The sequence below is a fragment of the Miscanthus floridulus genome, chromosome 2, assembly GCF_019320115.1.
Source record: "Miscanthus floridulus cultivar M001 chromosome 2, ASM1932011v1, whole genome shotgun sequence".
Classification (NCBI taxonomy): Eukaryota; Viridiplantae; Streptophyta; class Magnoliopsida; order Poales; family Poaceae; genus Miscanthus; species Miscanthus floridulus.
This window is the reverse complement of record NC_089581.1, coordinates 38319729-38332968: the sequence shown is the minus strand read 5'-3', so window position 1 is coordinate 38332968 and position 13240 is coordinate 38319729. Positions and strand designations below refer to the sequence as shown.

The 13240-nt window shown below is 54.1% G+C and overlaps 1 protein-coding gene and 2 pseudogenes across 1 annotated transcript; 2 read left to right on the top strand and 1 right to left on the bottom strand.

Moving 5' to 3' along the window:
* The first annotated feature begins 1784 nt into the window (after positions 1 to 1784).
* LOC136536374 (probably inactive leucine-rich repeat receptor-like protein kinase At3g28040) lies at positions 1785 to 3075 on the top strand (annotated as a pseudogene).
* A 659-nt stretch (positions 3076 to 3734) lies between these two features.
* Positions 3735 to 5983, bottom strand: LOC136538511 (cation/calcium exchanger 1-like). Its single transcript, XM_066530470.1, has one exon. It carries the CDS (start codon positions 5756 to 5758, stop codon positions 4058 to 4060), a length of 1701 nt encoding a protein of 566 aa, XP_066386567.1. The 5' UTR covers positions 5759 to 5983; the 3' UTR covers positions 3735 to 4057.
* A 589-nt stretch (positions 5984 to 6572) lies between these two features.
* On the top strand, positions 6573 to 7487 carry LOC136536373 (uncharacterized; annotated as a pseudogene).
* Positions 7488 to 13240: the final 5753 nt, after the last annotated feature.

The window sequence follows — 13240 nt, the reverse complement described above, 5'->3', positions numbered from 1 at the left end:
GTGGTGGAAGCACCATCGCACCACCTTCCCTCCAAATGCTCAGATTTCTTGGAGAGAGTTTGCTGAGGCCTTCCGTGGAGTCTATATTCCACCCGGGCTGACTGAAATGAAGTTGGGAGAGTTTCTGGCATTGAACCAGGGTACCGAAACCGTGACGCAATACCTGCATGCCTTCAACAACTTGTGTCGCTATGCTCCCGACATGGTTGACACAGATGCCAAAAGGATAGCCAGTTTTAAGAGGGGTCTCAATCCAAAAATGATGAAGCATGTTGGTACCAACAACCGCGTCAGATTCAATGACTTCATCAGTGACTGTCTGAAGCAGGAGAAGAATAACAACGCCAGCACCGCAGCCAAGACACGCAAGAGAGCCTTCGAAGGTGGGCCGTCTCAAGCTAGAGCACCTATGGGAGGTCGTCCTCCTTATCGCCCATCGGCACCTGGCGCTAGATTCAGGCCACCTCAGCCAAGAAGCCAGAATTTCCGTGGACCTCAAAAGCCGTACAAGATGGCAGTACAGCCCAACAAAGCAGCCGCAACTGCGGTACAAGGCAGTTCCAAGGGAGCTGTGGGATCTGCCGGGACAGTGAGAGGACCCTGCTATAACTGTGATCAACCCGGTCATTTCTCGAGGTTTTGTCCATACCCGCCCAAGAAGAAGCAGCAGACTTATAATGCTAGAGTGCACAGTACAACAGTGGATGAAATTCCAGAGGGAGAGCCCGTCACTGCTGGTAAGTTTACTGTCAATGAAAACCCTGCAGTTGTTCTATTTGATTCTGGATCATCGCATTCTTTTATGAGTCAAGCATTTGCACAGAAACATGAACAACTATGCACAGAATTGGGCTATGGTTACCGTATAAGTTCAGCAGGGGCTGATGTTTTGACCAACCAGATGGTTCGAGGGGCAACCCTTGAATTAGATAGCAGGAAGTTCCGAGTGAACTTGATAGTTATGCCTGGGTTAGTCTTGGATGTCATTATAGGAATGAATTGGATGAAGGATTGGGGAGCAGTCATAGATACTGGAGGTCGAGTACTTACCCTTAAGGATCCCCTAGGTGAGGGTACTTTCCAAGTACCATTGCCTCGAAGAACAGACCTTATAAGTGTTACATGCGCTACGGCAGTCATTCCTATTCATCAGATTCCGGTAGTGTGTGAATTCCCGGACGTATTCCCGGATGAGCTACCTGGTCTTCCGCCAGATAGGGAGATTGAGTTTGGAATTGAGTTAGTCCCCGGAACAGCTCCGATTTCAAGAAGGCCCTATCGGATGCCTCCCGATGAGTTAGCTGAGCTAAAGAAGCAATTAGAAGATTTGTCGAAAAAGGGGTTTATTCGGCCAAGCAAGTCTGAATGGGGATGTCCAGCTTTGTTTGTGAAGAAGAAGAAAGAGGGCACATTGAGAATGTGCGTAGATTATAGGCCACTCAATGCTGTGACCGTCAAGAATAAATATCCCTTGCCACATATTGATGTTCTGTTTGACCAATTATCCAAGGCCAAGGTGTTCTCAAAAATAGATTATCGCCATCGTTCCGTACGGGCACGACACAGTTGGCGCGTGGAAGCAAACATTCCAGAACGTCCCCGGTCGGCCAGGACAGGTGAGGTGGACGCTCAGTGCCTCCAGCTCGCGCGAGAGAGGACGACGACGGCACGACTCTCATTACCAGTGCTCAGCTACTCAGGTCATCCGATGGCGTGGCCTCGTGGGTCACTTCACTTTCGTCGTGAGCTGCTGTGCCTGCGCGACAGACAGGCACGCGCCGCGGATGCTGGCGGCCAAGAGCCCGCTCCTGCTCCACCTCAACGTGTCCGGCAACCAGCTCTCCGGCTCGCCCGACTTCGCCGGCGCGCTCTGGCCGCTCGAGCGCCTGCGCACGCTCGACCTGTCACACAACCAGTTCTCGGGCCCCGTCACCGACGGCATTGCCAGGCTCCACAACCTCAAGACCCTCAGCCTTAGCGGCAACCGGTTCTTCGGCGCCGTCCCGGCGGACATCGGCCTGTGCCCGCACCTCAGCACCATTGATCTTCGGCACCGTCCCGACGTCCCTGCTTGGCTCGGCAAGCTGGCCGCGGTGCAGCACCTGGACTTATCCGACAACGCGCTCACCGGAAGCTTGCCGGACTCGCTCGGCGACCTCAAGGCGCTCAAGTACCTGAGACTGTCTAGGAACCAGCTCTCCGGGATCGTCCCGGCCTCCACGTCCATGTCTAGGAACGCGTTGCTGAGCAAGGCGACGGAGATCGGGCGCGGCGCGTTCGGCACGGTGTACCGCGCGCCCGTGGGCGATGGGCGGGTGGTGGCGGTGAAGAAGCTGGTGGCGGCGAACATGGTGCGGGCACGCGAGGAGTTCGAGCAGGAGGTGCGCGTGCTGGGGAAGGCGCGGCACCCGAACCTGTTGCCGCTCAAGGGCTACTACTGGACGCCGCAGCTGCAGCTGCTGATCACGGACTACGCGGCGCACGGCAGCCTAGAGGCGCGGCTCCACGGCGTCGGCGGCGGGGCAGAGTTGCCGCCGATGACGTGGGAGGAGCGGTTCCGCGTGGTGTCCGGGACGTCCCGGGCGCTGGCGCACATGCACCAGGCGTTCCGGCCGCCGCTGGTCCACTACAACGTGAAGCCGAGCAACATCTTCCTGCTGGACGTGGAGTGCAACCCGGCGGTGGGCGACTTCGGGCTGGCGCGGCTGCTGCCGGGGAAGCTGGTGGACGGCGGCGTGCCAGAGCCTGTGTGTGAACGAGAAGTGCGACATCTACGGGCTGGGCGTGCTGATCCTGGAGCTGATGACGGGGTGGCGCGCCGTGGAGTACGGGGACGACGACGTGGTGGTGCTCATGGACCAAGCGCGCGTCCTGCTGGAGCACGGCAACGCGCTGGAGTGCGTGGACCCGGGCATGGGCGGTCAAGTCCCGGAGGAGGTGCTGCCGGTGCTCAAGCTGGGCATGGTGTGCACGTCGCAGATCCCGTCCAACTGGCCCTCCATGGCGGAGGTGGTCCAGATCCTGCAGGTCATCAAGGCGCCCGTGGGCGGCGGCAGAATGGAAGCCTCCTTCTGATCCATCCTGACTGTCAGTCACGAGTCACGACCAACCACCAACCAACGTCCGGCCGCCGTGTGCAGCGGTGAGTCGCTCGTGTGCAGCGATAAAACAATGGCCATACAGAGGAGCTTATAACACCGTTAGTTTAAAATTGACGGAATGGCAATAAAGGGAAGGAAAAATCTACTTGGATGGCAATGAAGGGATAAGATAATTTCGAATGGCAACGAAGAAATTATTATATTTTTCGATGGGAATCAAGGAATTTTCTCTAGTTTTAATTGCTACCAGCAATGGCAGCAGACCCCGTCCAGCATCCTAGATTGTCAGCAAGCCTACTCCGGGAGAGATTCCCAGTAGGGCCCCCGCCCTTCGCTTCACATGACGACAACGCTAGACGCCCCAACGAAAGGGACACGGCGCAAGGCGTCGTTTCGGAGGAAGCGTGCGCCAAGCGAACTGGGATCCGCCGTCCGCGCGCCTACCCGCCCGCAACCACAGGGCACCGCAAGAACGTGGGAGCGCCTTTGGCGGGGTTGGAGACCATGGTGGAGTGGAGTAGTTTCATCCCACCTCTGCGAATTGCGATCGAATCGTAACATTATTTTCCACTAGTAACAACCCTGCTGCTTACCAGGGCTTATGAGCTATGATCAGTCAGTGACATACTACAATTGTCGGCCATCCTCCGGTCAGAAGTCAGAACAGAACCCCTTCCAAAACAGAAGAGGACGGGAAAACAAATTCTCTGTCAGGACACTAATCAACACCTACTCCTACGTGTGGAGTAGTGCTACCACTCTATAGGACATACTACCACCACAGTAATATACACGATTATCTACCCTTCATCCTTTTTGTACTACCATTTTACCGTCAATCTCGATCTACTATCATCAGTTGGAACCTTTACTAGCGATCGTCAGTAACAAGAAACAGACGAACGACCAAGAGCAAGGGGGAGTGTCACTGTCAGTCACGGCGGAGGCTCCTACTCCTAGCTCCAGAGCCCGAGCGTCTCGAAGACGCGCACGGCGAAGAAGCAGAGGTAGATGGCGATGAGCCCGACCCCGTAGACGCGGTCGATCCGCATCCCGCGGACGGGCACCACGAACAGCGCCCACGCCAGCGCCGCGCCCAGGAACCCCACCGCCTCGTACGCCGCCGCGTCCGCGGGCACCACGAACGGCGCCGGGTGCTGCGCGCCCGCCGCCAGCGCCAGCGACAGGCCCAGCCCCACCACCGTGTTGAACAGAGGGCCCGCGTAGCACCCGGACACCGCCGTCTGCGCGCCGCCGGCGCCGCCGTGCACCGCCATCGCCACGTTCGACACCAGGTCGCCCAGGGAGTCGCCCCACGCCAGCACCGTCACGCCCAGCACGCTCGGCTTGATCCCGACCACGTACCCGATGGACACCAGCAGCGCCACCAGCTCGCGCGCCAGGGTGTACGCCCACAGCACGCTCATCACGAACCCCGCCGCGAGCCACGGAACGCGGCGCCTCCGGCCGCGCGGGGGGCAGTTGGCGTCCGTGGTGGACGCCGCGAGCGCCGCGAGCAGGAGGCCCAGGAGCGCGCCGCCTACGAGCACCGCGACGCTGTGCGACATCGGGTTGTGGCGCTGCGAGGAGGTCCAGGTGAAGGCGAGGAGGACCGGCGCCAGCGCGGCGGAGGCGACGGCGTAGGGCCGGGACCAGCGGTGCCCGGCGATGTCCGGGATGGTGAGGCGGCGCGGGAGGTACAACGGCATGCAGACCGCGCCCGCGAGGCAATGCAGCATCGCTCTAACCCTCGACGCGGCCGTGCCGGGCGCCTCCGTCGTCTTGGAGTGGGACGGCAGCGACGGGACGTCGTCGTCCTCATCGAGGAGGAGCGGCGCGGAGAGGCTTGCGGCGTCCGGCTTGCCCTTCTCGGCGCAGCAGTGGGAGGTCCAGACGAGGACGACGTAGCCGACGTAGAGCGACACGAACGACACGGCCACCCAGACGGTGATCTCCCCGTTGACGAGCACCGCCAGCAGGTAGCAGAGCGCGAGGAGGAGGAAGCAGAGGTCGCGCACGAAGCCGCGCCACTCGACGACGACCCCACCGCGCGCTCCGCCCACGGCGAGCGCGACGACGCCCGCGACGACGGTGGAGACGAAGAGGGCCCCGCCGAGCGCGCTGCTGAGCCCGACGCCGCCGCCGTCGCCCGACGCGAAGGAGACGACGCTGGCGAACATGTCGGGCGCGCCGTTCCCGAGCGAGAGCAGCGTGACGCCCGCGACGGCGGGCGGAAGGCGCAGCGCCGACGAAAGGCCCTCCAGCGACGCGCAGAAGTACTCGGACGCGGTGTCGCCCAGGAGGTAGAAGAGCACGACCAGCCACAGCGCGAGCGTCGCGCACGCCGCCGCCGGCGCGCAGGCGAAGGCGCAGTAGAAGAGGCGGAGGTAGTCGACGTACCCGGCGGGGGAGCAGGGCGAGTGCGCGCGGAGGTACGCGCACCGGGCCTCCCCGCCGCTGATTGACGGCAGCTCCTCGCAGCTGTTCCCCCGTCCCTTCCCGGAGGAGGACGAAGCGGCACCACCGAGGAGAATTGACCCGCCCTCGGACCCTTGGCTGGTGGGGGCGAGGAGCGAGGAGGAGGTCAGAAGGAGCAGGAGGAAGCAGGCGCTGGGGACGGCGGGGGCAGTGCGCGCGCGCCCGCGCGTGAGCGCCATAAAATGAGCAGCAAGGCGGGGGGTTTAACCGGAGGTTGGGTCGGCCGTCATGCCGTGCGGGGCGCGCGGGAGTTGGGGATCTCTCGGTGCGGGGCGAGGCGGTCGTGGGGCTGTCTCCTCTTGCCGAGATGTGCGGGGGCCGAGGACTCGTGGGCGGCTCCGCTCGGCTCGAGCTCGAAGCTTAGACAGGAGCAGGACTGGAGAAGATGCGACTGGTCTGGGGTGTTCGCGTCCGCGTTAAGTAATGGCCGGGAACAGGGGAGGGAGGGGGAGTACGTTCGAGGCGACGGTGAGGTGGCGCGTCGTCGTGGAGGATGGACGGGGAACTCTGGGGTTGGGTTGGGAGCCTGGGGCGGCGGGTCGGTCGGTGGAAAAAAGAGTGTGCTATGTGCAGCGTGATTTCTCGCCTTCTCTCAATCCGAGGGCCGTGGAAAAAAGAAACTAGTAAAGAAATACCGATGTTGTCTTTTTGGGCCGCCTGGCCAGTTTTATGGCCCTGTTTGGATCCATGGGTTAGAGTTAGTTGGAGCTATTTGGGGCTCAAATAGCCCTAAAGTATCCAAACATGAGGGTTAGATTGGGGTTATTTGCATCTAACCCACCCAAAAAACTATCCACCACAAGAGATGCTTATTGAGGCTATTTGAGGTGGGGCCCACTGGAAAAGTGTTTTTTTCTCCCGCACGGGATCTCGCTCCCGTTCCCCACCCGCACTCGTCTCCCTCCCGTTCCCCACACGCACTTGGTCTCCCTCCCGTTCCCCACACGCGCGCCGCCGCGGATCTCGCCACACGCGCGTCGCCGCCTCCCATCGATGGACGGAGACGGCTTCGACGCATGGGGCTCACAGCCATCGACGAGCGGCCCTGGCCACGCTCCCACTAGCCTCGCAGATCTCGACCTCAACTCGCAAGCACCGGCGGCGGAGGTGTTCCCGAGGCTTGGGCTCTACGGAGCCGTCCTCCAGGGCAACGTTGATGAGCTCCTCCCTGGCCACGTTAGGGGCTCCGGCTTCCCTCCCTATCGCCCACCGCGAGCCGGAGCAGGAGACGCGTGGGTGACTCCGGCCTCACCCTACGCCCGGCAACTCCACTTTGGTGGGTCGGCGGCGGCGACAGCCGGTCGCGGAGGAGGAAATGGTGGCGTATTCCCCGACGGGTCGTCGCCGGTGGCAGGCGGCGTTCGTCAGCACACGAAATCGTCCGGCGCAGTACCCGGCCGGCAGCGCACCAACACGGCGTTACGTGGTGGCGACGGCCTGCGCACGAACACAGCTATCCATGGCGGCAGCGGCCAGCACGTACCGCGTCCCTGAGCACCGAGGGCACCAAGGAGTGCCGTCCGTGGGCAAGCATCTGGCTCCGGTGCTCCCTTCGACATCGATGAAGAATTGGAGGATGATGTGGAGGAGTTAGCGAGCTCCGGCGGTCCCCCGGTGAGCCATGCCAATCGAGCCCAATGGAATGATGCAAATAATGCTTGCTTGTTAGAATTGTGCATAGAGCAACGTAGAGCAGGAACGTATAATGGTGCACAAATGAGTGGTGAAGGGTATGAAGCTGTTGTCGACGGCTTACTTGCTCGAAGGGGGTTGCTGTACACCCGTCTATAGGTGAAGAACCAAATAGGCGTACTCAAGAACACCCACTCATTCTGGCGCTACTTGCAAACGCACACAGGGTTGGGGAGGAAACCAGATGGGACAATTGATGCAGAGTCTGAGTTCTAGACAATTGGGAAAGGACATTTATTGTCAATCTAACCCTTGCATACAAACACCTCTTTGGCTAGAGTTAGTTTAGGGCAACTCATGAGCTAGAGAGTAACTCTAACCTCTAACTTAGTTAGAGTATCCAAACATGGCCTATGTCTCTCTTCTCATTAGTTGCTAATATCTAATGGACTATAGGACCTAGGGGTTTATATACCTGGGTTTGGGTCCCTCCTCTGCTTGGGCCCTTGGCCGTCGCACCTCGTGCCCTACCCCTAGGGCCGGCACTGCATGTAGCGGAGTGCGTGTGTCACCAGCGCACAGCAGGAAAGTTTGGTCGGCCAGTTCAGTTCAGGCCTTGTTTAGTTTTCTCTTCCTAAAGTTTACTCCCCATCATATCGGATGTTTGACACATGTATGGGGTATTAAATATAGACTAAAAAATAACTAATTACATAGATTGCAACTATCGGTGTTTTGGACCGGTAGGCCCTCAACCGACTAGTGAAAATGTACTGCGTGCCCCTAATCCTGGATGGTGATGCAAAGAGACACAAGGTTTATACTGGTTCAGGCAATAGGTGCCCTACGTCCAGTCTGAGAGAGCGATCTTGTATTCCTTGCACCGAGGTGCTTATAGTAGGGGTTTACAAGCAGGGCGAGAGAGGGAGCTTGTCCCAGGTCTCTGCGTAGAGTGGCGTGGGTTGCTTGAGATGTTGATCTCTTGCAGTGAGAAAGCGTATGTGTTACAGAGCGTTGTGCGTTGCTTGTCTGTGTGGTGTCTGTCTGTCTGTCCGTGTCTCCTCCCCTAGAAGCGGCCCCGGTCACTCCCTTTTATAGTCGAAGGGAGGCATGGGGGCGGTACATGGATTTGCTACGTGGCGTTTTGTGAGCGGAGGCGGCATGTCCGAGCCCTGCAGCTTGTCACTGTGGCGGCATGGTCGGTGGAGCGGCCTTATCCTCGATGCACTGGAGCGACGCGCCGGTCACGCCCGATCCTGTGCGATGTGGGAGCTCCTGCGATGGCTTGATGCAGGGCATGGCACATACTGTGGACGACGTGCCGGTCGCTGTATGTTGACAACGTAGAGAGCCGAGGCCTAGTTGGTGCAGAGGCTGAACCATGGGGGGGGGGCTGGGCGGGCACGAGTCTCGAGGCTACCGAGACCCCGAAGTGGATAGCCGAGGCTTAGAGGGAGCAGTTGGTCTTTGTATGTCGATTCTGAGGCTACAAGGACCCGGACATGACTCTCCACGCCGCGCTGTCCTCGGAGCAGGTGGGGTTAGGCAGCACAGTGCAGCACGGGTGTCGGTCGTGGGCACAACGCCGAGCATAGCGACCGGTAACCCCCGCCCTGTCTTGTCTCGGACGGCGTGGCGTCGATGTGACTCCCATCTCGTCGGCCACTCCGCTGTATCGAGCCGTCGTTCGGCTGATGTCGCGGGAGTGGTTGAACGCGCTAGTTGGACGTGATGTCCTGTTAGAGAAGTCGGTCAAGGCGGAGGCGACGGGGTTGTTGCCGAGCCGACCTCGAACGAGGCGGAGAATCGGTACCTCGTCCGAGGCCTTACGGACGGGGCCTCGGGCGAGGCAGAGAATCGGTACCTCGTCTGAGGCCTTACGGGCGGGGCCTCGGGCGAGTTAGAGAATCGGTACCTCGTCTGAGGCCTTACGGGCGGGGCCTCGGGCGAGGCGGAGAATCGGTACCTCGTCCGAGGCCTTGCGCGGGTCCTCGGGTGAGGCGGAGAATCGGTACCTCGTCCGAGGCCTTACGGGTGGGGCCTCGGGCAAGGCGGAGAATTGGTTCCTCGTCCGAAGCCTCGTGGTCCGGGGCCTCGAGTGAGGCGGAGAGTCGGTTCCTCGTCCGAGGCCTCGTGGTTTCGCTCTGGGCTGAGCCCGCTTCGGGTGAGCCCGGATATTGTTCGAGGTGGGCCGGGCGGTCCAGCCGAGCCTCGGATAAGGTGGGGGTTTGCCGGCGGTTGTTTCTTAGTTTCGAGTTTTACAAGGTCTAAGCGATCTTTTTGGCTCTTGCTTAGGGGACCGCTTTTTATGGTAACCGACAGCAACTAATTTGTGAGATGAATTTTTTAAGCCTAATTAGCCCATGATTTAACAACGTGGTGCTACAGTAACATGTTCTAAGAATGAATTAATTAGGCTTAATAAATTTGTCGCACGGATTACTGAGGACTTCTATAATTTATTTTATTATTACTATCCGAACATCCCATATGACATCCCAATATGACATTCGATATGACATTCATAAACTTTAGTCATTGGATTTAAACACCACCTCCAGTTCCGTGGCTAAAAGGCAAGCCCGTCCAGAAACGGTGACTGACGCCGCGAGTTGAACTGAATGAAAAGTCAAAAGGGCTCGCGGCCGTGCGGGCCGCCCACGCAATCGCGCTCTTTTTGGTTGGACTAGGTTCGTGCACGTGCGTTACTACGGGATAGCTAAACTTTTATACTAAAAACATACGGATCGCACGATAGGATAACAATACTATGAAATTAATACTGTGAAATACCGGCGTTAAAGTGACATTTAATCTAAAAAGCAACGTTCGTATAATTAACACAGTCACGGAGTGCGCGACATCACATGCTCACAAACTCTACTGTATAGACTTTCCGTGTCGGCAGAAAGAAATCTTCGATATCCATTTCTTTCGTACGCCAATAAATCAACGAATAAGTTTCGCCGCATCTCGATACCATCCTGTACTCAGATTCGAGTATATATATGTAAATATTAGTGCCTATCACATGGATAATAATGCGTGTCTTGGAAAATGTTTCACAAAATCTTAAACACAAAGTATGTTATACTTACTGTATAAATATGTGTGGCTTTAGGTCTGTTCCACGTAGATATATACTGTAGAATAATGTATCCACTTGAGTGTACAACTAGGATACCATGACACTCGTATATGTAATAAAACATATGAAAATTACATGAATCACTGAAACACATAATTCAACCCAATTTCTTTGAATCAAAGAAAGCACAAAGTTCATAATCAAAAGTGAACAAAAGTAGATATTTATCATCGTAGAAAAGAGACATGTTAGAAATGATAATGAAATTATATTATAATATAACAACGAGTACATCAAATCACACTAACATCTCGACAAGTCATCTTATATTCGGCCTGTTTGTTGGTTGGTTTCTAGGCTGATAAGTTCGATTGATGCTAGTTTGTTATAAGAAAAAAAACACTATTGACTAACTGATAAGTCCTGGCTAAAACCAACAAGCGAACCGTCTGATTATATTTGCTTCCTCTGTTACCTGAAAGTGCTCACCATCAGCCACCCTATCCTCACCTCAGAGTCATAGCAGAAAGCCGCGGTCCTCGGTGCTCTGTTACCGGAACGCCGTGCCACGCACCCACCTCCAGCTCCCGACGGTGGTGGACTGGTGGTGGGCATCGGAGCCGTCTATTTACTTCATGCCTCCATGGATCTGGTCATGGACCCATCACTGTCAATGAACCGCACATTGTGCATATGAGGTAGAGAATATATAGAGAATATATATATATATATATATATATATATATATATATATATATATATATATATATATATATATATATATATATATATATATATATATATATATATGTGGAGGACGACGGGGTCATCCGCGTGGATTTGGCAAATGCCGTTTTGACATCTGGCGATTTTTTACATACCATGCAACACCAAATTCGCAGAAGAAATTCTCAATGCATACATAATTTTTTTTCAATTCCCAATGTACGGCATAAACTTGTTCCAGCCATGGTATGCTCCGATATATTGCGGACCACGATCGGTCCTGCCATATACAACCACACTCCTATCAAAACGACGATTGGCCATAATTATCTCACAAGCTGCTGATAATAACCCCTACATTGATCAAATAAGCATACATTTAATGTGTAATTTAATTTTTCTCCATAATTATATAAAGCACACCCAATATTTAAGTTATTTTACAGAGATATTCGGAGAGGACGCATGCTATAACATAATGGGCACCTTGTAACTCAGTATACTCAGATAGGATGTAGCTTAATATTGTCATCTGGGGCTGCAAGCACAGATGAAATTTTCTTCATTTATTTTTTGAATGAATGGGCATGACATGATTCAGATGTAATATAACCTCGAATTACTGGATGGAATTAACAGATGACATTACATATGATTCAGAGAAGCGTTGCATCATATATGATTCATGTAGAAGATAACTTCGAATTTTTGATAGGCCAAATCACATGTTTAGTCTTAGACTACTGCATAAAAAATGGTGTAGGCCACTTCACTACACTAATCAGCTATATGCTTTCAAGATCGCTATCTACTGCTGAACAACGATCTCATGGGCTTGCTATTGCCTCTAAACTGTGCTACTTGCCATCATCCCTACTATTGGCTGCATGGAGCTTCAGGGTCTCTCCTTTTTGTTCACTAATAAAGCCTAAATTGCACTGCACATTTACAGGGCTGCATCACCACATGAGCGCCACTTTCTTGTCTGCACTAAACTATTGCATTCTTCAGGAGTTTCAGTGCATCATCACTGATTTGTTATAGCACAAAGGATAAGAAAAACTCCTGGCCTGCTATAGCACACGATGGCATCTCATGAATATTATGCTGATAGCCAATGATCTCACTACTGTTGTTGATGATTTACATCATGTAAATCCTGCAATCTGCACATTCTTCTTTCTTCCCCCTCTTTTACTGAAGCCAATTATTTTCATGACATCAATCAGTGAAAGTGCATGCTCTCTTATTAGCTGAACATGGCCTGTACATTTACCAATGCCTTGTAATCATGTACCTCATGGGCCTAAAATCCTCCTAAGACAGTTGCAATCTGCCACCTACTCTCCATCATCTTCTCCCACACATCTGTATCTTGGGATCTGACTTCTTCTACATCAAACTACAGTCACAACTCTGTTGTGCACACTCCTAAGATGCAGGGCTCTACTTGCTTGCTGTATATACTGTAGTCTATCATTTCTTCTCAACTAAATCTTCTTGGCTCTCAAACTGCGACTCAAAATCTCTCTTTCTCTAAACTCTCAAATTTACTTGCTTTCACTGAACATGCCAGTCTCACAACTTATCAGACACCACTCTACCACTTCCATTGCTCTTGAAATCTTCTTTAGAATACTATTCTGTAAAGGGCTTCTTTGATGAAAGCCTCTGAATATTGATCTTGTGACAACCACCATTTGCATACTATGCCGGTCTCCAATTCTATCACTCCTTCACTCACACATCTACAGTGCAACTACTAAGGAATTAAACACAGCAACACTCTTTTCTTCAGCTAGAAACTCTCTAACTCGCATCTACTGAATTGCACTACTTGAACCACCTACACTAAATCTGCCCATTTCTCCTCTCTAATGCAGTACAGGGCCTCTGCTTTTTTCATGAAATTCAGACTCCGCCTTGTGGTAGAACCGCCTAATCTAATGCCTCCCAAGAGTGCTCGTCTTCCATTAGACACTAAGCACTCAAGAAAGGGCACCAAATTACCCGGTTCCGTCGGGCACACCCCAGGGGAGAACCCAAAAATCCATATTTTTTCCATCAGGATCACAAATAAGAGAATAAAACATACATCATTCTTAACCATTTCTTACATCACTTTTAATACAACATCAGAGTATAATATTTATTATTATAACAACGGAATGTAATCATATGATCAGAGTTATGAATAATTTAATTGAACAGCGGA

Bases quoted from the DNA above. Each gene is read 5' to 3' on its own strand.
- LOC136538511 (XM_066530470.1), bottom strand. From the start codon at position 5,758: ATGGCGCTCACGCGCGGGCGCGCGCGCACTGCCCCCGCCGTCCCCAGC.